Genomic DNA, 21,043 nt, shown 5'->3' with positions numbered 1-21,043 from the left:
ACTGAGTAATTTGGGATGTTTAAGATGAGTTTTGTTTTTTAAGAGGATAATCAGTCAATTTATGGTGTAAGTGGTTTTTGTTTCTGTACCAAGAAAGCACTGAGCAACATATAAAGTTGAAGGATCACAGGATGTTAGGGGTTAGAAGGAGCACCCACAGATGCTTCAATCCAACCCCTCTGCCAGAGCAGGACCAGACAATCTAGCTCAGGTCACACAGGAACACATCCAGGCAGGCCTTGAAAGTCTCCAGAGAAGAAGACTCCACAGCCTCTTTGGGTAGCCTGTGCCAGTGCTCTGTGAGCCTTACAGTGAAGAAGTTCTTCTTCACATTGAGGTGGAACTTCCTGTGCTGTAATTTATACCCATTACTCCTTGTCTCAGGGCACAAATGAGAAGAGTTTGTCTCCTTCCTCTTGACTCCCAGCTCTCAGATATGTATGAACATTGACTAGATCCCCTCTAAGTCTTCTCTTCACCAGATCAAAAAGTCCCAGGTCCCTCAGCCTCTCCTCATAGGGCAGTGCTCCAGCCCCTTCATCATCTTCACAGCCCTCTCTTGAGTTCTTTTGAGTAGATCCCTGTTGTTCCTCCACTGGGGACCCCAAAACTGAATGCAGTATTCCAGGTGAGGTCTCACTAGAGCAGAGTAGAGGGGAACTTCCCTTGATCTACTGACCACACTCCTCTTAATGCACCCCAGTATCCCATTGACCTTCTTGGCCACAAGGTCACACTGCTGTCCCATGGATAACTTGCTGGCCACCAGGACTCCTGGGTCCTTCTTCACAGGGCTGCTTTCCAGCAGAGTCATTTGGTGGAGGAATGTCCTTACTCATGACAGGGGGTTTGGACTTTTGGAAGTCCCTTCCAACCTAAACCATTATATGATTCTGTGATCCTGGTGGTCCTTTCCAAGCATAGTGATTCATAGTGCTTAGATGTTGTGCTGAGGGATTTGGTTGAGTCAAGGACTTGTCAGTGTGCAACTCATGACTGGACTCGATGACCTCAAAGGTCTTTTCCAACCTAAGAAATTCTGTGATTGGGTGGAGAGTAAGGAGTCTGTTGCCTGTGGTGTTTGATCGCTGCTCGTTTACAAAGTCCACTCTCTTTGCAGAGCGTCTTTGCCAAGGAGAGACCTCCACTGAAAGTGAGCTTCCTAAAGGACACCCTGCTGAACAGTTTGCAGGTTTACTTCATGGATCCTCCCCTGCATATGACCCACCAGACAATCCTCTCCAGCTGTACAGCAAAGCAAGCCAGTGCAGCGGCCCCCTGGAGAAAAGCCTTCTGAGCAAGAGCGCGGCGCAGCAGATACAGCTGCGGAAAGAAAGCAGCACTGATCCTCCCGTGAAGAAAAAAAAGCCTCCAGTGGTAAACAGAACCATATTCCACACCAAAAGTAAGCCAGTGGAAAACCACACCTTGGTTGGGCCCTCGGCAAGGCTGAGTGAACAGTGGGCTCTCAGCAGCGGGGGGTTTGTGGAGCGGGCGTGCACGCTTGGCAGAATCCGATCCTTACCAAAGACCCTGCTGGAAATGCACATGTGCAAAAACGTTTCCAAGTCTGATTCTAACCTTATCACCCATCCACCACATGACAAAAAAGCGAGAAGCAACTGGAGCGAGCCAACGCCAAAGCAGCAGTGCTCCAAAGGGAATTCAGAGAGAACACCTTCCTTCACCTCCGAATGGGAAGAGGTAAGCTTTCCTCATTTCTTACGTGGAGGCAACTGCAGGGTAGAGTGAGAATGCTGTTACAGTTTTCTTTCAGAGGTGAAGTGGGTAATGCATATAAACTACAGTGCAGGAAGTCCCACCTCAACATGAGGAAGAGCTTCTTTACTGTAAGGCTCACAGAGCACTGGCACAGGCTGCCCAGAGAGGTTGTGGAGTCTCCTTCTCTGGAGACTTTCAAGGCCTGCCTGGATGTGTTCCTGTGTGACCTGAGCTGGATTGTCTGGTCCTGCTCTGGCAGAGGGCTTGGACTTGATGATCTCTTTGGGACCCTTCCAACCCCTGACATCCTTTGAGCCTGTAAACCAACAACTCTCCACAGATCAAGAAACTGGTGAAATTGTTTGATGTCTTCTTAGTCATGTTCCAAAGCAAAGACAGTCTGCTTGTTGGACACTTTGGTGTACCAGCAAAACGAGTAATACCCTCAACATTTGCCAGTGGTGATAATTCACCACATGTGTCACTGTTAAAGGATTCCTGTCTGACCCGTGCTAGATTCTACAGTCCTGCTTTGGCAGAGGGGTTGGGCTCAAGGATCTGTGGAGATCCCTTCCAACCCTTGTGATCCTGTGAAACAAAAATTGACTCTTCCAGTCTGCAAATCCTCAGACAGTGTGTTGTGGTGTAATGCATGGCAGTTTGGGAGCTGGCACGAAATACAGTGCCTTTCTGCTCAAAATGCTGCACACTTCATGAAGTTCATTGTTTCCACAAGTGTTGAAGTTAGCCAAAAGCAATCCTGCAGCTTGTTGTGACACTGAAATTATTTTCTACTAAAGCCCTCCTCACTGACACTAATAAAATCAGTGAAATTCTTTGCAGCTGTGCTCATTATTTACACATTTGCTAATTATTTCCTACCATGGCAATGCCAGCCAGAAAGAGACAGGAGAAAATGGCAGGAGTGGAGAGTCTAAGATATTTAGGCTGATTCCACAAACTTTCCTTGTGTAACTTAACTTCTAACTGCCTTGTGGCCTGTGTACATGGTGCTTGCCATACATCTGACACTTGAAATGGGTATAAATACATTTATGGTATCATAGAATCAGAGAATTGCTTTAGCTGGGAAAGACCTACAAGATCATCAGGTCCAAACTTCAACCTAGCACCACCATGGCCATTAAACCATGTCCCAAAGTGTCATGTCCATATATTTCTTGAATACACAATGTTGAGGTGCTGGAACATGTCCAGAGAAGGGTGATGAAGCTGGTGAGGGACTTGGAGCACAGCTTTGTGAAGAGAGGCTGAGGGAGCTGGGGGTGTGCAGCCTGCAGAAGAGGAGGCTCAGGGGTGACCTCATTGCTGTCTAAAACTACCTGAAGGGAGGCTGTAGCCAGGTGGGGTTGATCTCTTCTGCCAGGCAAGCAGCAACAGAACAAGGGGACACAGTCTCAAGTTGTGCCAGGGCAGGTCTAGGCTGGATGTTAGGAGGAAGTTGTTGTCAGAGAGAGTGATTGGCATTGGAATGGGCTGCCCAGGGAGGTGGTGGAGTCACCATCTCTGGGGGTGTTCAGGAAAAGCCTGGATGAGGCACTTGGTTCCATGCTCTAGTTGACTGGCTAGGGCTGGGTGCTAGGTTGGCCTGGATGATCTTGGAGGTCTCTTCCAACCTGGTTGATTCTATGATTCTATGAATTCAGGAGCGTATAAAGAAATATGGCACAGAGTTTGTAGTGCTTGCTCATGCAAGAGACTATTTTAATTCTAAAACTTGATTTATAATAATTTTTACATGCCTTATTTTAACATTTTCTTTTCACCAATGCCAAGTCCCAAGAATATAAATAAAACAAAACTTTCCATCTTACTGAGGTAAATGAAGAGTGTGAAATGTTTAGAACTTTACTTCTGTTTACAGAGCAGCAAACATTTCTCTTTAAAACAACTGCTGTGGGGGAAATGTATTCACCTCCAGAGTGCTATTTGATTTCAGAAAGAACTCAGAGCTTGTTTGTGTGATTGGTTCATTTTCTAGTGGAAGGTTTCCAGCTCATTTAAATGTCTGACTTGATAAAGCATCTGAAGGTAGTTTTTGTTGTAAAGAAGATACTTTCTCTGTGGAAAGTTTTGGTCTAATGACTTGGATGCATTGCTACGAAGTTCTGATACAAGTCAGGTCTAAGTTTGCCTTTCTACAGGGACATCAAGATTTGGTTGTTCTTAAGAGTCAGGAAAATGTAGTTTGTATTAAAATTTCAAAAATCATTTTAAATCTTGAGATTCTCACAGAATTTCCACGTTTTCTTCTGTAACTAATACAGTTTTAAACCAGGAGACAGTAAAACACGATTCTCTGTGTCTGCCTTCTAGGACACCAGCCCTTTGGTTCTGTTTTTGTCCTGTACTGTTCTTACAGAAAATTAAATAGGTCCCAGGGTTTTGACATCTTCTTTGACAATTCAGTATGATTTAGAAATGTGCAAATGAGTTTTGGGTCTCTTTTCATGAACAGTATCATCCTGTGGTGTGTGGGGACACTGAGATGTCTTGGGGACCCCATTTGTATGTCTTATTGAGCCCCTATTACAAGAGGGATGTGGATGTGCTGGAATGTGTCCAGAAAGTGGCCACAAATATGATCAGAGGGCTGGAGCCTATGAGGAAAGGCTGAGGGAGTTGGGGCTGTTCAGTCTGGAGAGGAGAAGGCTCAGAGGTGACCTTATTGTGACCATTCAGTGTCTTAAGGGGGCCTACAAGAAAGCTGGGAATGGACTTTTTAGTATGTCAGATAGTGATAGGACTGGGGGGAATGGAACAAAGCTGGAAATGGGTAGATTCAGACTGAAAGGAAGAGGTTCTTCAGCATGAAGGTGGTGAGAGCCTGGAACAGGTTGCCCCAGGAAGGTGATTGAGACCCTGTCCCTGGAGGTCTTTAAGGCCAGGCTGGATGAGGCTCTGGCCAGCCTGATCTAGTGTGAGTTGTTTCTGCCCATCACAGATGATCCTTGTGGTCCCTTCCAACCCTGACTGATTCTATGGTCTATGATTCTAAGACAGGTTTAAGATGAATCTTGTGGAGTAGGGTCATAGGTTGGCCTTGGTCATCCTGAGGGTCTTTTCCAAGCTGAATGCTTCTGTGATCCTGCAATATGTTTTATACTTTTTCAGTGGCTTTGGGGAAGATGGAAAAAGAAAAAAAAAGGAAGCTTGGGAATTCTCTGCAAATCTTTGTTGAGCAATTGCTTTAGTACTTTATAACCCACAACAATATTCTTAGGCATTAATCTCATTGCTGAAATAGACTACTAGTGGTTAGACCTGGGTGACCAGAGTCATAAGTACTGTAGAAGATAAATATTGGTCTTAAGCTTTAGCCTTTGAGTGGAGAAATTAATTGTCTACCTTTGGGTTTTGCCTTTTACCATCTTAATTGTTGCTTTCCTAATGAGAGTAATAATGCCTTAAAGTTATAGATGAAAAAGTAAAGTGAAATAACAAAGGTGGGGCCCATCAATTGTTTTCACTGTTCTCTCTTTCGTAGATTGATAAAATCATGAGCTCAATAGATGCTGGAATCAATACTGGACTGGGGGAGATGAATGATCCCACTACAAGTAAGGAAAAACAACTCTCCTTTAATTTTTCATTTAACTGTGTATTAGGGAAACTATGGATAAGATATTCCTAAGTAAGCCACTGTGTTGAAATCTTTTCTATAGGTATTTGAATACACAATCAATGCTGTTTTAGTGTTAGAGGTGTGTTAGGCCCAGTATCCTGAAGCTGTAATTTTAAATAGCATCTTGGACTCATTAATGCTGTTCTGAAACCTTACCAGAAAAAGTACTCCATTAGTGTTGGGGAGGGGAAATTAATTGATGTGAGAAGATATTTTCCCAAATGAATGTTGTTTATGAATTCTGCTGTTCAGAGCTCTCCCCACCCCTGACCACTCATTTTAATAACACTTCTGTTCTTACACGGTGATGGGAACATTCTATGGCTAATATCTACAGCTAATGTATCCAGCAAAACACACAAACATTCACTGAGCTGGAAGAGACCATTCCTGAGGTCAGTGCTGCTTGTGGCCAATGTGCTGCTTGTGGCCAATGTGCTGCTTGCCCAGTAGCTGGGCCCAGGCTCTTTCTGCTCTGTGGCAGCAGGCAGTAGGGAATTACAAAGAGGCATTGAAGCATTTACTCACACATTATTATTACCCTCACAGGGGCTAGCCACAGTCCAGACAGTGCCCAAATGCTGTCAGGGGTCTCTGTCTTGTTGGGCATTGAGGCTTGGATCTCCCCAGCTCCTGGGGACAGGACACAGCCAATCTCTGCCCTTGTCTCGTGGCTTCTTCTGGGTGATCTGTGTATGTGCCCAGGAGTTGTAGGCAGGACCTGCAGGTGCAGAGGCAGATGTGTGCAGTCTCAGCACCATGTCACGCTGGCCACGCAGGCTGAACGTGTGCAGGCATCCAGGGTCTGCTCCTGGTAACTGGCAGCAGTGGAGTTTAGCAGGCAGCAACAAGGCAGTGTGCAATGGCAGCAGGGCTGGGCACAGCAGAGAGAGCAGGCACAGAGCAGGGCAGCAGAGCAGGGAAGCAGAAGCAGGTTGTTCACCTGCACATCTCCTTTTATCAGTGTGGGCTGAGATGAATTGCCCTTTGGGCACAGAATGGCCAATCAGGATGGCAGTGAGCCAAACCCTACCCTGTTAGGCAAAGCCACAGGCTCACTCTTCCCTAACTTGGGAGAAGCACAGGCCCTGCCCCAGGCAGGCACAAGCTGAGTGTGTGCACCTTACACCACAGGGCCCTGGGCAGGCCAGACTCAGTGGCTGCAGGTCCTTTTGTGTCCATTTCCACACCTGCCTCTCTGGTGGAGCAGAAAAGCATGCCTGGGCAAGGCAGGACATGGACAAGCCTGTTTTGGGCCCATCAGGCCTACCACAGCAATTAGTATCTTTGTACAGAAGCCTTTCTACTACAGGGATATTTCCCATCATTTTCAGATGAGGTTTTGTTTAGAATGAAGGGACCCTGGATGCATCCAGTAGCTGCTGACACTTTTTAAAGCATTATATTATCTAATGTCACTTCCAGCAAGTATTTGGAACAGGGCTGAAAATGTTGCTGACAGCCAGTGACTGGATTTAGCAAGGATGGGAACTGTTTGCAAAGCTTCCCTACCATGATGAATTCTAAGAACTCCATCTCTTGGTGTGTCAGCATAAACCTGTGCAGCTGTCCTGACAGCAGGTTTGAAAGCATTTTACTATGTCTTCTTCCTAATATAAGGAAGGAAAACTGAGTTGTGTGTCTGTATAATTTGGTCTTGAGGCAAAGCACTCAGCTTTGCTAGTACATCCCTGCTAGCAGTGGCATGCAATTACTTGGGGGTATGTATTGGGCAGGAGAGGCAAAGTTCTCACCTTTGCTAGTACATCCCTGCTAGCAGTGGCATGCAATTACTTGGGGGTATGTACTGGGCAGGAGAGGCAAAGTTCTCACCTGTGCTAGTACATCCCTGCTAGCCATGGCATGCAATTACCTGGGGTTATGTATTGGGCAGGAGAGGCAAAGTTCTCACCTTTGCTAGTACATCCCTGCTAGCAATGGCATGCAATTACTTGGGGGTATGTACTGGGCAGGAGAGGCAAAGTTCTCACCTGTGCTAGTACATCCCTGCTAGCCATGGCATGCAATTACCTGGGGTTATGTATTGGGCAGGAGAGGCAAAGTTCTCACCTTTGCTAGTACATCCCTGCTAGCAGTGGCATGCAATTACTTGGGGGTATGTACTGGGCAGGAGAGGCAAAGTTCTCACCTGTGCTAGTACATCCCTGCTAGCAGTGGCATGCAATTACTTGGGGGTATGTATTGGGCAGGAGAGGCAAAGTTCTCACCTGTGCTAGTACATCCCTGCTAGCAATGGCATGCAATTACTTGGGGGTATGTATTGGGCAGGAGAGGCAAAGCACTCAGCTTTGCTAGTACATCCCTGCTAGCAGTGGCATGCAATTACTTGGGGGTATGTACTGGGCAGGAGAGGCAAAGTTCTCACCTGTGCTAGTACATCCCTGCTAGCAGTGGCATGCAATTACTTGGGGGTATGTATTGGGCAGGAGAGGCAAAGTTCTCACCTGTGCTAGTACATCCCTGCTAGCAATGGCATGCAATTACTTGGGGTTATGTATTGGGCAGGAGAGGCAAAGTACTCACCTTTGCTAGTACATCCCTGCTAACAATGGCATGCAATTACCTGGGGGTATGTATTGGGCAGGAGAGGCAAAGTTCTCACCTGTGCTAGTACATCCCTGCTAGCAATGGCATGCAATTACTTGGGGGTATGTATTGGGCAGGAGAGGCAAAGCACTCAGCTTTGCTAGTACATCCCTGCTAACAATGGCATGCAATTACCTGGGGGTATGTATTGGGCAGGAGAGGCAAAGTTTTCACCTTTACTAGTACATCCCTGCTAGCAATGGCATGCAATTACCTGGGGGTATGTATTGGGCAGGAGACTACCTACCTGATTAAATTTTTAAAAAGAAAGCATTTTAACAACCATCCATTGCATGCAGCATTATAATTGCACAGGATAAAACTCTGGCATCAGTTAAATGGAGTTGGCACAGCTGGGCAGTGAGAAGGGAATCTAAGTCATATACTGATCATTCCATAATGGTATTTAAGGTTGGAAATTATGACATCTCATCGTGAAGTCCTTGAGTGAATTTACAGGAACTTCTGTTTCTGAAATCTAGAAAGACTTCTTTTTGATCTCCAGGGCAATCTCTTAAGGGACAATTAGAGGAGCAGTGAAAGGAAAGCAAAACTGGATGAGTATAGTTAGGAAGAGTTCATCCACAGCATGCTTTTGGGAATAAAAAACAGGTTTCAGTTTGGTAGCAGTACAGGTTCTGGAGGACTGAACTTAAAACTGGTTAATGGAGGACAGCTGCTGGTGTCCTCTGAGGGCATGTAGCATGCAGTATCTAAATAGCTTACAGCTGAAGTTAAAAGCAGAAGTCCTGGCCAGGGAGCATGTTAAGAAATAATCTCAATGGTAACAGAGAGAAGCACTCCACTAGCCCAAGAAGTACAAAAGCTCTGTTACCAAGAGGAAATAAAAGATGCTGCTGGCTACTGACCTTTCACTCAAGGTGATGTGGAGGCATCTGCACTACCTGGCTCTGGTAAGTTTCTTCACAAGAGTCCAAATTGGCCAAGCTGCAGAAGGTTCTGTCAGTCATTAGGATATGGTGAATGCTTCTGAGTAAATCTAAAGTGCTTGAAAGTCTCTGTGGCAATGGATAAAGAGGTTAAAGCCTCCAGAGATTATTGTCTCTCCTCTCCTGTCCATGTCAAGCATCAGTTAGATACACCCCAAGTAAGACTACATGGCTTCTTTTCTGAGAGAGGAGAACTTTAAGAGCCATGTGGCAGGGACAAAAGCCTCTATCTCAATGCAAATTTGAGGTATGTCTAACCCCTAAGATTACTTACAACAGCACTAAAGAAGTGCCATGGGTTACTTTGCCAGGTTGTAGCCCAGTAGCTGTTCAGAGGTGTGTGACTCAGAGCTGACTTACATTTGCAAGTCCTTTGAAAGGGAATAAGCAAGAAATACTTTGGGGGGAAAAAAAAAAGGGAAAGGATTTTTACATGCATAATGGATATTGTATCCATTGTATCATCATAATTAAAGCAAGAATTGTTTCATTGCACAGTAATTAAAAGAATGTCAGGGAAAATCATTATTGAAGGTCATCTCATATCAAAATAGTCTGCAATTAGTTTAGGACAGTGCTGGGCTTTTGAGAAAACCACTTCTGTCAAAGATGTTCTGGTACATGGAAGATGATTTAAAATGTTACAATTCTGCTAATCATGAATGCTTTTTTTCTGGATGCAATTCATAACTACATTATCCAGTTGCTGTGTTCCTACAAGTGCACTGTAGGCAGGATTTCTTTGGTCAGCTGAGCATGTATTCAAGTAGCCTGTGGTGGTTTAGGTGTTACCTGCCCCCCCCCCACGCTTTGGAAATCACCCAGACAAGCCTCAGCCAGCTCTGGAAATTTGATTGAAGCTTACATTTACAGCTTAGCTCAATCTACAAGCAGACATTTACAGTATATACAGAAGTATACAAGGTAAAAGGTAACACAGAAACACAACAGCCCTCCCAGAAACCTGAGTCCCCAGGAGGGGCTCCCAACTGCCCTTCCATCTCCTCCCACTCCCCTACCTTACCCCAGACGTTGCCTTGTGCCCCAGAGAAGAATGGAGGGCCAGCCAGGGGGGTTAGGAAGCAGGTGGATTAATCAGAGAGACAGAGGGTGAAGTTAGAGAGAAATGCAGCCCACAGCCCAGACACAGAGTGACTCCCTTATCTGTGTTTGGATTCTTGTTCTTGTACATCTCAGCCAGCCTATGAGTGAAGTAGACATCACCCTTGTTTCTCTTTCACAGCCTGTGATCTAATCCTTCTCACCAAAACATTCTAGCTAGCTTCAAACTAGCACACAGCCTCGTTCCACTGTACCCCTACAGGGCACAGTTTATTGAATTATCTTTACCTTTTTCATCTACAGTTTGGGACTGGAATGTAATATACTGACAGGTCTTTTTCTTATGGCTGAAATAAGCACATTTCTTATTACATTTAGCAAGTTTGGCTTGTACAAAGTTTATTTAGAATCATAGAAAAGCGACAAGCTTGGAAGAGACCTCCAAGATCATCCAGGCCAACCTAGCACCCAGCCCTAGCCAGTCAACCAGACCATGGCACTAAGTGCCTCAGCCAGGCTTTTCTTGAACTCCTCCAAGGATGGCAACTCCACCACCTCCCTGGGCAGCCCATTCCAATGCCAATCACTCTCTCTGCCAACAACTTCCTCCTCACATCCAGCCTAGAACTGCCCTGGCACAACTTGAGACTGTGTCCCCTTGTTCTGTTGCTGCTTGCCTGGGAGAAGAGACCAACCCCACCTGGCTACAGCCTCCCTTCAGTTAGTTGTAGACTGCAATGAGCTCTGCCCTGAGCATCCTCTTTCCTCACAGGGCTGTGCTCCAGGCCCCTCACCAGCTTTGTTGCCCTTCTCTGGACACCTTCCAGCACCTCAACATCTCTCTTGAATTGAGGAGCCCAGAACTGGACACAGCACTCAAGGTGTGGCCTGAGCAGTGCTGAGTACAGGGGCAGAATAACCTCCTTTGTCCTACTGGCCACACTGCTCCTGATCCAGGCCAGGATGCCATTGGCTCTCTTGGCCACCTGGGCACACTGCTGGCTCATCTTCAGCTACTCTCTACCAGCACCTCCAGGTCCCTTTCTTCTTGGCAATTCTCCAGCCATTCTGTCCCCAGCCTGTAGTACTTCTTGGGGTTGTTGTGGCCAAAGTGCAGAACCCTGCCCTTGGCCTTGTTCAATCTCATCCCATTGGCCTCTGCCCACCCAGCCAGCCTGTCCAGGTCCCTCTGCAGGGCTCTCCTACCCTCCAACAGCTCCACAGCTGCTCCTAGCTTGGTGTCATCTGCATACTTACTGATGCTGGACTCAATTCCCTCGTCCAGATCATCAATAAAGATATTGAACATATTTGTTCCCTTTTCTGAGAACAGTGCTTCTCCCTATGCATGGAGATAATCCTCGCATCACATTCAGCACCTGTATTGAAATATCAAGGCTCCAAACCTTGCTCACAGGCTACCTGAGTGAGTGCCTGTCAGAAATGAATGCTACTTGTTACTGGAAGAGAGGTGTGTGCAGCAAAATGACACCATGCATATGTACTTTAAAGAGCACAGCACTTTCAAGGGAGCTAGCAAATCTTCTACAGTGTTTCCTTTAGCCATAGGTATTATCATGCTCCAGTCAAGAAGCTGGGTGTCAAGAAAAAGGTGCTGGTTTCTCTTCAGTAGTGCCCCATGGTAGGACAAGGGGCAAGGCATACAAACTGGAGCATAGGAAGCTTCACCTCACCATGAGGTAAAAGTTACTTACTGTGAGGGTGGTGGAACACTGGAACAGGCTGCCAGAGAGGTGATAGAGTCTTTTTCCTCTGGAGACTTTCAAGACCCGTCTGGATGCTCTCCTATGGGACCTGCCCTAGGTGATCCTGCTTTACCAGGGGGATTGGACTCGGTGATCTCAAGAAATCCCTTCCAGTCCCTACCATTTTGTGATTCTGTGATCATGTCTACAGCTTCAGAATCTCTCATGAGTTCTATGATTGGGCTTTTCTAGAAGTACTTTGAAACTGACCACTATGCCTGAGTTCATGGATTCATAGAATGCTTGAGGTTGGAAGGGACATTAGACACCATCTAGTTCCAACTCCCCTGCTATGGGAAGGGACACTTCCCACTAGCCCAAGTTACTCAAAGCCTCATCCAGCCTGGCCTTGACCACCTCCAGGGAGAGAGCATCCACAACCTCCCTGAGCAACCTGTTCCAGTGTCTCACCACCCTCACTGTAAAGAATTTCTTTCTAATATCCAGTCTAAGCCATATCTCATTTGAAAGAAGCAGAGCTGCTGCAGGTCTAGCTGTATTCAGAATAAACCCTACCACTGGAGTTCAAATCAACTTGTTCCACCAGCAAGACTTTGTTGCTTCTGGGTGCACCCACTACATGTGTATGTTTCTGTCATGTGGTGCATATTTAGTGCCAGGGGCTGACAGGAGGTCATTGAGCACAGTATTAAAGTGTATTTTGTGGTGTGCTTCCTCTGTTCTTTCTTATAGAGATGGCAGTGGGAGGTAGCTGTCACAGGAAGGTTATTTTCTTTGCTTATTTTGACTTCTCTACTAACATGACCAAGGTTGTTCTCAGTGACCCCTCCCTTGCAGTGTGGGGATTATTGCAAGAAAGTTTACTTCTCATACATTGTGAGGGACACGACTGAGCACAAAGGTTGGGAAAGTAAAGCAAAGATGTCTTCAGCAGACCAGGAAAATACTCAAACAGGTGGGGCCATAGCCAGAAAAGCTGAAAAAGAGGACTACAAGTTCGTGTTGTGCCCTTCACAGCTGTGACAGTCAATAGGAATTGTATAGACCTTTGACTGCCAGAAGCTGCATGCTCAGTTTCCTCCCTTTCTACCTTGCTCCAGTGCCACTGCTCAGACCTGAAGCTTTCATCTTCCCCAGTATGGTCCTGCCTATAAAAGCTAAGATTTCACTCAGAAGTAGTCAAACTTTCTCTTAGCAAATGAAGCCTGCTTGGGTTGGCCCTTTTCTCTCTGCTGCCATATGCTTGCAGGTTTGGCAAAGTGGTCTTCCTCTAAAGCTGTTAATATCTTCCCTCCTCCAAGGGCAGAAAACAGATAAAATATAAGTACTTAATTAAAGCAGAATTTTAATTAGGTATGTGTAGGCATGTTGGCATAAGGCAATTTTCACAGTGCTAAGTTATATACTTGAAAGTATATACTTCAATTGTGATTTAGTGTCTGTTTTGCAGTGGTTGCTCTCCCTTTTAAGTCTCCATGTGGTTGAACTAAGCACTTTGATAAGGTGGATTTAATTCATAGATTTTAAAACAATGAGCCATGTACCCTCTCACAAAGTGGGAGACCTCTTAAGTTTCCAGATTCAAACCCATACTTTTGCAAATCCAGCCATAACAACTGGACTGTAAAATAAGGATAGCATCTCTCCCAACTCCCAGCTTCCCATTGAAGCTGATACGCTACTAAAACGGATGGAGCATCACAAGGAGGATAGAAAAGGCAGAAGGAAAGCAGCTCTGTAGCTGATAGAAGAAGGACACAATAAGAAGAGACAGCCCCAGCAGCTGGCCTCTGTTCCCAGTGCTCTTTGATGCCTCCTCAACAAGAAATGAATATGCATTTTGGAATTTTTAAACTGTAGGTCTGTCAACTCTTTTCCATCAGTTATAGGACTGCACTGTAGGGGAAAGAGCCACACGTTTGGGTTTGTTTTCACACTTCCTTCTATCTTATTAACAGCTGTAAAGTACATGTGGAATTTTAAGGCACAGTGGCAGAACTGCTGAGGGAAATTCACAGAATCATAAAACAGAAGGCTGGAGGGAACCTTGAGGACCATTTGGTCCAACCTTTCTTGGGAGAAAGAAGGATTTACAGTAGTTGGCACTCATCACAATTCTTTGTGGTCACATGGAACTTGGAAGCTCCGTGAATGGCTTCAGGGGAGAAGGCAGTGGAGAAGTCACTCTTACCAACTCGACAAAGGCAAGTCCACCAAAGCAACAAAACCCATGGTCTCTGCAGCTGACTAGGAAATAAACTGGTCACAATTATAAACTGCATGCTCTTCATGAAATCCATTGTCTCTGATATACATCTGCAGTCATGCTACTGGAGTCATAGAATCAACCAGATGGGAAGAGACCTCCAAGGTCATCCAGGCCAACCTAGCACCCAGCCCTAGTCAGTCAACCAGACCATGGCACTAAGTGCCCCAGCCAGGCTTTTCTTCAACACCTCAGGGATGGCAACTCCACCACCTCCCTGGGCAGCCCATTCCAATGCCAATCACTCTCTCTGCCAACAACTTTCTCCTCACATCCAGCCTGAACTTCCCATGGCACAACTTGAAACTCTCTCCCCTTCTTCTGTTGCTGGTTGCCTGGCAGAAGAGACCAACCCCCACCTGGCTACAGCCTCCCTTCAGGTAGTTGTAGACAGCAATGAGGTCAGCCCTGAGCCTCCTCTTCTGCAGGCTGCACACCCCCAGCTCCCTCAGCCTCCAATGAGTCAGTATGAAGTGTTATGGAAGGTGAAACTGTTTCTTGTTTCAGGCATAGCTATTCACAGTCACTGGCATTCTCTTGCCAATCTACTTCACTCTTACTCTCAGTACCCAAAAACACCAATGTGTGCATGAATGTGTGTCCAAGTTGCTTGTCCATGATCACTTCCATGTGTCCTGGAAGGCTGACTCTTGCACTCTTATTGCATCTCTTGGGTTCCTTTAGACTAGCAACAGCAAACTGGGTTTTGGATAGAAATTTAGAAGGCAAGAGTTGCTATGAGATGGTTCTCCTGATCCAAAATTCTGTTTACTTCAGTGGTGCTCATTGGCTTTGCTTTAGGGCCAGAGTCTGTCTTCCTTTTGATACATCAGGAAGATGAATAGCACATGCACTGTGCTGTAATGTTGGTGTCCTCTTCTGTCATGTAGGATCTTCTGCTGATAAATCATCTGTGCTTTTGTTCGGGCATGCTTCTTGTCTTGGCAGAAATACACTCCTTAGCATTCTACCACCATCAGCTGTGTCCTTGGCTATCCAAGCAGACCTTTAACCCTTTGCAGCACTGTTTCTTCTGCTGTTTTCACAGATGCATTTCTATTCATGTATTCTTCACACCAGTCTTCACATTCCTTTTGCCAAATCTCTGCATTTTGAATTATTTGAATGGTAGCTGAAGTGTACTCAAGCAGCGGAGAGCAGAAGCCTCATAGCTGCGAAGTAGGCAGGGTAATTATTTTGGGCATTTATTTACTGAGAGCAGGGTAGTCAGAATGCATTTGCATGCCACCCAGAATCATATAAACTCCTCTGAAGAAATTACAAATAATTGGATTAATGTTTTGTTGACTTCTATATGGAAGGAGAAAAGCTAACCAAGAGATAACGCTGCATCTGTTTTAATGATCCACTGATTCCCAAAACAAACCTTACAGAAGACTGGGCAAGCTGGAGGATAATTTTAGAGCTTTTAGCTGTGCTTTATAATAAACACAATGGGAGTTAGATGAAGAAAGCTGCAAGCACTTTTATTTTCTGTTATTGATGCATTCCTATTATAGTGTTAATTTTACCCTGTAGTGTCATAAATGTAGTATTCAGCTATGTGCTCTTCGTACACCAATTAATCAGAGTTGGTTTTGAAACAGCCTACTACAACTGAAGAGGAAAGCTAAAGTGAAAATAGAGTTAAATGCAAGTCACTCAGACTATATTTACCCATCCAGTCTGAAACTGAGGCATTTTCTTCTCCCTTTTCCACTGTCTCTGTGAGTGATTATCAACATACACCTTTTACCTCAGTCCATGCTTTTTCACGTTCAATGTTAGGCTTCTTGTTGCAAAACTGTTTGCAAAGCAATTCAATCATCACACCCAAAGACTCCAATAAAGCAAATGTCTTCTAGAAGGAATGGAGAAGGTTGCAGACTTCAGGACCTGGGATAAAAAAAAAAACAAAACCAACAGATTAAAACATATTTCAAAGTGATTTCCCATGGGGCTGATGTCTCACCTGTTTCTCCACCAAACCATGACATTCCAGGGTGAGTACTAATAGTCTGTGTCATCTCCACGAGGACAGTTTGGCTGGATTTCACAAAGTTAATGGCAGAGGGTTTGTTGGTGTACCTAAAAAGTGACAAGCTAACAGTGCCCTCATTCTGTAATGCTCCCACAATCATCCTCCTGTAATTCCAGTGGTTGAGATACTTATTGCAAGCAGCAATAAAAGACACGAACAGAGTGATCAGATACTTGGGAGTTTCAGAAGTAGCTTTCTTAGATTCTGCTTTTTCCTTGCAGTTTAATCTGAACCTTGTAACTATGTAACCATTTTGCTACCCTGTTAATCTTTAATTCACTTGATGGCACTGAATTGAACAGCATTTATTCCTTAAAGCAGAATCAAATTCAATAGCAGGTTAAAAATGTATGCGGCATAGGAATTAGCAGCTCAGTGGAGTTAAAAGTATCTGATGGAAAAATGAGACTTTCACAGTTTGTGGCCAGGGAATACTTTCAAGAGAACAGAATATTCTGAAACAGACTCTATGAAAAGCATTGAGTGATTATTACTGAGGGCAAATTTCTAACATTTGGTTCACTGCCTTTGGTGGTCTTCTGCAGGAGATGATGTGAGTATTACCATTACAAGTTTGTTGGGGTTAAAGATGCTATGGGGAGTGAGGCTATGATGTTTATCTTTCATAGCTTAAGTAGAGATTAAAGTCTACTAAAATTGAATTAATAACAGTTTCTTGAAAGTTCAGTTGATTCACTCATGTTTGCTTCTTAGAATCATAGAATCAGCCAGGTTGGAAGAGACCTCCAAGAACATCCAGGCAAACCTAGCACCCAGCCCTATCCAGTCATCTAGACCATGGCACTAAGTGCCCCAGACAGGCTTTGCTTCAACACCTCCAGGGATGGAGACTCCACCACCTCCCTGGGCAGCCCATTCCAGTGCCAATCACTCTCTCTGCCAACAACTTCCTCCTTACATCCAGCCTAGACCTCCCCCAGCACAGTTTGAGACTGTGTCCCCTTGTTCTGTTTGCTGCTTGCCTGGCAGAAGAGCCCAACCCCACCTGGCTACAGCCTCCCTTCAGGTAGTTGTAGACAGCAATGAGGTCCCCCCTGAGCCTCCTCTTCTGCAGGCTGCACACCCCCAGCTCCCTCAGCCTCTCCTCACAGGGTTTGTGTTCCAGGCCCCTCACCAGCTTCATCACCCTTGTCTGGACACCTTCCAGTATCTCAACATCTGTCTTGAATTGAGGAGCCCAGAACTGGACACAGCACTCAAGGTGTGGCCTGACCAATGCTGAGTACAGGGGCAGAATAACCTCCCTTGTCCTGCTGGCCACACTGCTCCTGATCCAGGCCAGGATGCCATTGGCTCTCTTGGCCACCTGGGCACACTGCTGCCTCATGTTTAGCTACTCTCTACCAGTACCTCCAGGTCCCTCTCTGCCTGGCTGCTCTCTGCCACTCTGTCCCCAGCCTGAAGTGCTTCTTGGGGTTGTTGTGGCCAAAGTGTAGAACCCTGCACTTGGCCTTGTTAAATCTCATCCCATTGGCCTCTGCCCACCCATCCACACTGTCCAGATCCCTCTGCAGGGCTCTCCTACCCTCCAACAGCTCCACAGCTGCTCCTAGCTTGGTGTCATTTGCAAACTTCCTGATGCTGGACTCATCATCTCGAGCATCAATAAAGACAGTGAATAGGTTTGGGCCCAGCAATGATCCTTGGGGGACACCACTAGTGATAGCTGCCAACTGGATGTGACACCATTCACCACTAGTAGTGAACTAATCTACTAGTCTTTGTATTTAAATAGACATGAATCTCTGGAAGCTCACATTTGTAGTAGTCACAAGGACATCACATGCTAGTTAAAGCTCTTTGGCTTATTATAGCACACAGAATTGTTTCTAGTTTTAGTTCCACCTACAGAAAATGAAGTAATTTAGAATATTAAACTAACTAAAGTGTATTCCTTTACTTTCTGACCCAGACTGTTAACCACAGTTCATGTTCCTAGCACAAGAATCACTATTCTCCTGTTTCCTTGCTCTATATTCAGGAGCATACTGTATTTGAATGCCTTGAAATACTTAAAAAATGAGTTGCTGTTTACTGCTTATCACCCCTACTTCATAACTGTGACACATAGAATCATAGAATCAACCAGGTTGGAAGAGACCTCCAAGAACATCCAGGCCAACCTAGCACCCAGCCCTAGCCAGTCAACCAGACCATGGCACTAAGTGCCTCATTCAGGCTTTGCTTGAACACCTCTAGGGATGGTGACTCCACCACCTCCCTGGGCAGCCCATTCCAATGCCAATCACTCTCTCTGACAACAACTTCCTCCTAACATCCAGCCTAGACCTCCCCTGGCACAACTTGAGACTGTGTCCCCTTGTTCTGTTGCTGGCTGCCTGGGAGAAGAGACCAACCCCCACCTGGCTATAACCTCCCTTCAGGTAGTTGTAGACAGCAAGGAAGTTCCTCAAACTGTTCCTCTACTTTTATCCCCTGCAACCTTTAGCTCCTTATTTGTTGTTGCAAATCTGAGATGGCTGATGTTTAATTATTGACTGCTAATATGAATGTTCCCTAAATGACAATAATAGCATTTAGTGTAAAGCTGTGAGTTGTTGTCATATCTGTTTCTGAGGTATATTTATTGTCCATGACTTATGCATGAGTTCTGATCTTTTTCTTTTAATGAACTCTGTAATTTGACTTTGTTTTTCTATTTATGGGATGTGATGGGCCATCTCAGTTACTTATTGCTGCTTCTCTTTTCTAGTAGGCTCTTTGAAATGGTTTATAGAGGGTAATTCCAAAGAATAAATGATCTTGGTGGTACACAAATTGCCCTATTTGCATGTGAATATGGCATTCAAATAGAAACCAGCCATTCTTCTCAGATTTATGCAAGCAAAAATCCACAGTCATGGAAGTTTTCAAACAGTGAAGATCAAGGAATGTAGCTAAAGAGCTCTAGAGCAGAGTTTAGGAGACTAACTGTAGGTGTATTAAACCAGCTCTGCTTTTGATCTCGTTTGTCAAAGAGGAAATAATTGTCACATTAACATATGACAAAATGTTAGTGAAACCAGGCTGCTGATGAGTGCATTTTCATCTAACCTGTACCTGTAGGCCACTTGAGCTCTTGCTGAGATCCATTAGCCTTGACAAAGGAGCGATGGAAGGACTGATGCCTGGAGTACAGCTCATTAAAATTGTTTGGGAAGTTGGATTTCCACCATTCTGATTTTTGAAACAAAACCCCAGGCAGCACTAAGTACAGTGCCAGGAGAGATGTTTGTTGTCTGTAGGCATCAACACAGATTCCTGAAACAGGATCCTAGGCTCCGTCTGTGGTTAGCAGAGGCCACTACAGAGTTCCTGCTCTGGAGGTAGGAGAGTGAGAGTCGAGGAACAGCATGAGGGAGCTCAGACAGAGTGAATGGGGTTTATATAACCTCATCCATATGCAAAGAGTCCAGTGAGCTGCCAGGGCTGTGCCAGCATGCCACCCACTCAAGTAACATCTTTATTATTCACTGAAAGATGCCGCAGTTTTCTTTTGGTGTTGCAGAGCCTGTGTTAGCAGAGGATAAATATTACAGAAGGTGGCTATGGAGTTTTTATGTAATAAAGCTGGTTCCTGATGAGGACCTGGCTTGTTCCTCAAGAGAGCAGAGGTGGCTGATTGTTCCCTAATGGCAGCAAGCTGTGCTCTCACCCGTGGGAACCAGTCCTGTGGGGTCTGCACCCAGTGGGCAGACAGGTGCTGGTAACATGCTCCATTAACTGCCCTGGACAAGCCTCCGGGAGATGGCTGAGGTCCTGTGTCTGTTGAGGGAGCCTGGGCAGGAGCAAAAGGACTGAGTCAGAGATAAGAATGAAGACAAGGCTGTAACCTGTAGTTTGTGCAGGAGGCAGGGCTGAAAAGAGGGCTGGAAAAAAGCCACTGTGTACATCTGAGAGGCCCATCCAAGAGACAAACTATATAGTGTAGGTCCAGCACCCATCCTAGCAGTTAGGAGCTGGTGCAGGGCTAGAGACTGACACTGATGCAGCATTGCTGGGGCACAGATAGATCACCTCAGACTGAGCTGAAACAGGTTCCTGGGCCATAGGCTAGGTGAGGAAGAGCTGGGAAGGTGCTGGATGTGGAAAGCAGGGTCCACTGCTGTCCTCAGAGCCCTGACACCTCTGTTTATAATTCATTGCAATAACATTGTCGTATTCTATCAGCAAAATGTGGACTGTGTCTGATTTATATATCATTGTTTTCTGAGATCTTTGAGTGCTCAAGGAGGGAAATAGGTGAGAGGTAGTTCAGTGTTATTTTTCAGTAAGGAGCTTCAAGTTAGCCTTGCTCCCATTTCAACATACTTTTTCCAGGGGAGATTTAAAGTATCATATTTACAATTAGCTGCTGGTTAATATTGGGGAGATAAATGCATGCAGCAGATACTGTCCTCTATCTCTGTCGAAGTTAGAATTACCTCAAATACCTATGTTCAAGCAAGTCTCAACTCTAGACAAATCTCAGGAGGTATTTTCACTGCAGATAAGTAATTTTGATTTAAAATGAATGGTTTCTTTTTTAACCTGTTTTAAAAGGCTTGAAAGGGGAAGTGGGAGGAAAGGGGGGAAAAAGCAAAGGGAAGAAGGCAGATGTGAAACAAAACAACAGGTTATTGTAGCTGCATATGAAGGATGACAAAAGAGAAAATGATCCTAAGTTAGAGGGAAAATAAGTAGAAGTGAGATAAATAGGGAATCTAGAAATGGAATTATAAACTTAAGCTAGAAAGAACAGGAAAGAGAAAAGAGAATTCACCTTATCAGCTGTTCAAATGAGAAGATCACTCTAAAATCTGGCACACTGGGGCAAAAAAGAGCCCTGAGACCATTCAGGCAAAAGAAAACAGAAAACTAAGTGCCACAATGTCTCAGTTTGAATCTGATTTGTACAATAACCCCAGGAAAAATCTTTAAGCTTCAATCATATGTACTTTCAGGATTCATAATTACAAAGATGTGGATAGTTTACTGCAGTGCCAGTACAGGCAGCTTGTC

At 45.1% G+C, this 21,043-nt stretch overlaps 1 protein-coding gene across 12 annotated transcripts in view; it reads left to right on the top strand.

The window, feature by feature from the left end:
• ANKS1B (ankyrin repeat and sterile alpha motif domain containing 1B) overlaps positions 1-21,043 on the top strand; it is a 449,942-nt gene that overhangs the window by 153,056 nt on the left and 275,843 nt on the right. For all 12 annotated transcript variants that reach the window (XM_064154982.1, XM_064154981.1, XM_064154990.1 and 9 more), the window contains exons 6-7: positions 1,121-1,704; positions 5,231-5,303. In XM_064154982.1, the coding sequence (XP_064011052.1) occupies positions 1,121-1,704; positions 5,231-5,303 (657 nt within the window). The remainder of the gene's footprint in view (positions 1-1,120; positions 1,705-5,230; positions 5,304-21,043) is intronic.

This window comes from Pogoniulus pusillus, chromosome 15 (genome assembly GCF_015220805.1).
Source record: "Pogoniulus pusillus isolate bPogPus1 chromosome 15, bPogPus1.pri, whole genome shotgun sequence".
NCBI classification, from domain to species: domain Eukaryota; kingdom Metazoa; phylum Chordata; class Aves; order Piciformes; family Lybiidae; genus Pogoniulus; species Pogoniulus pusillus.
This window is presented reverse-complemented; position numbering and strand designations above follow the sequence as displayed.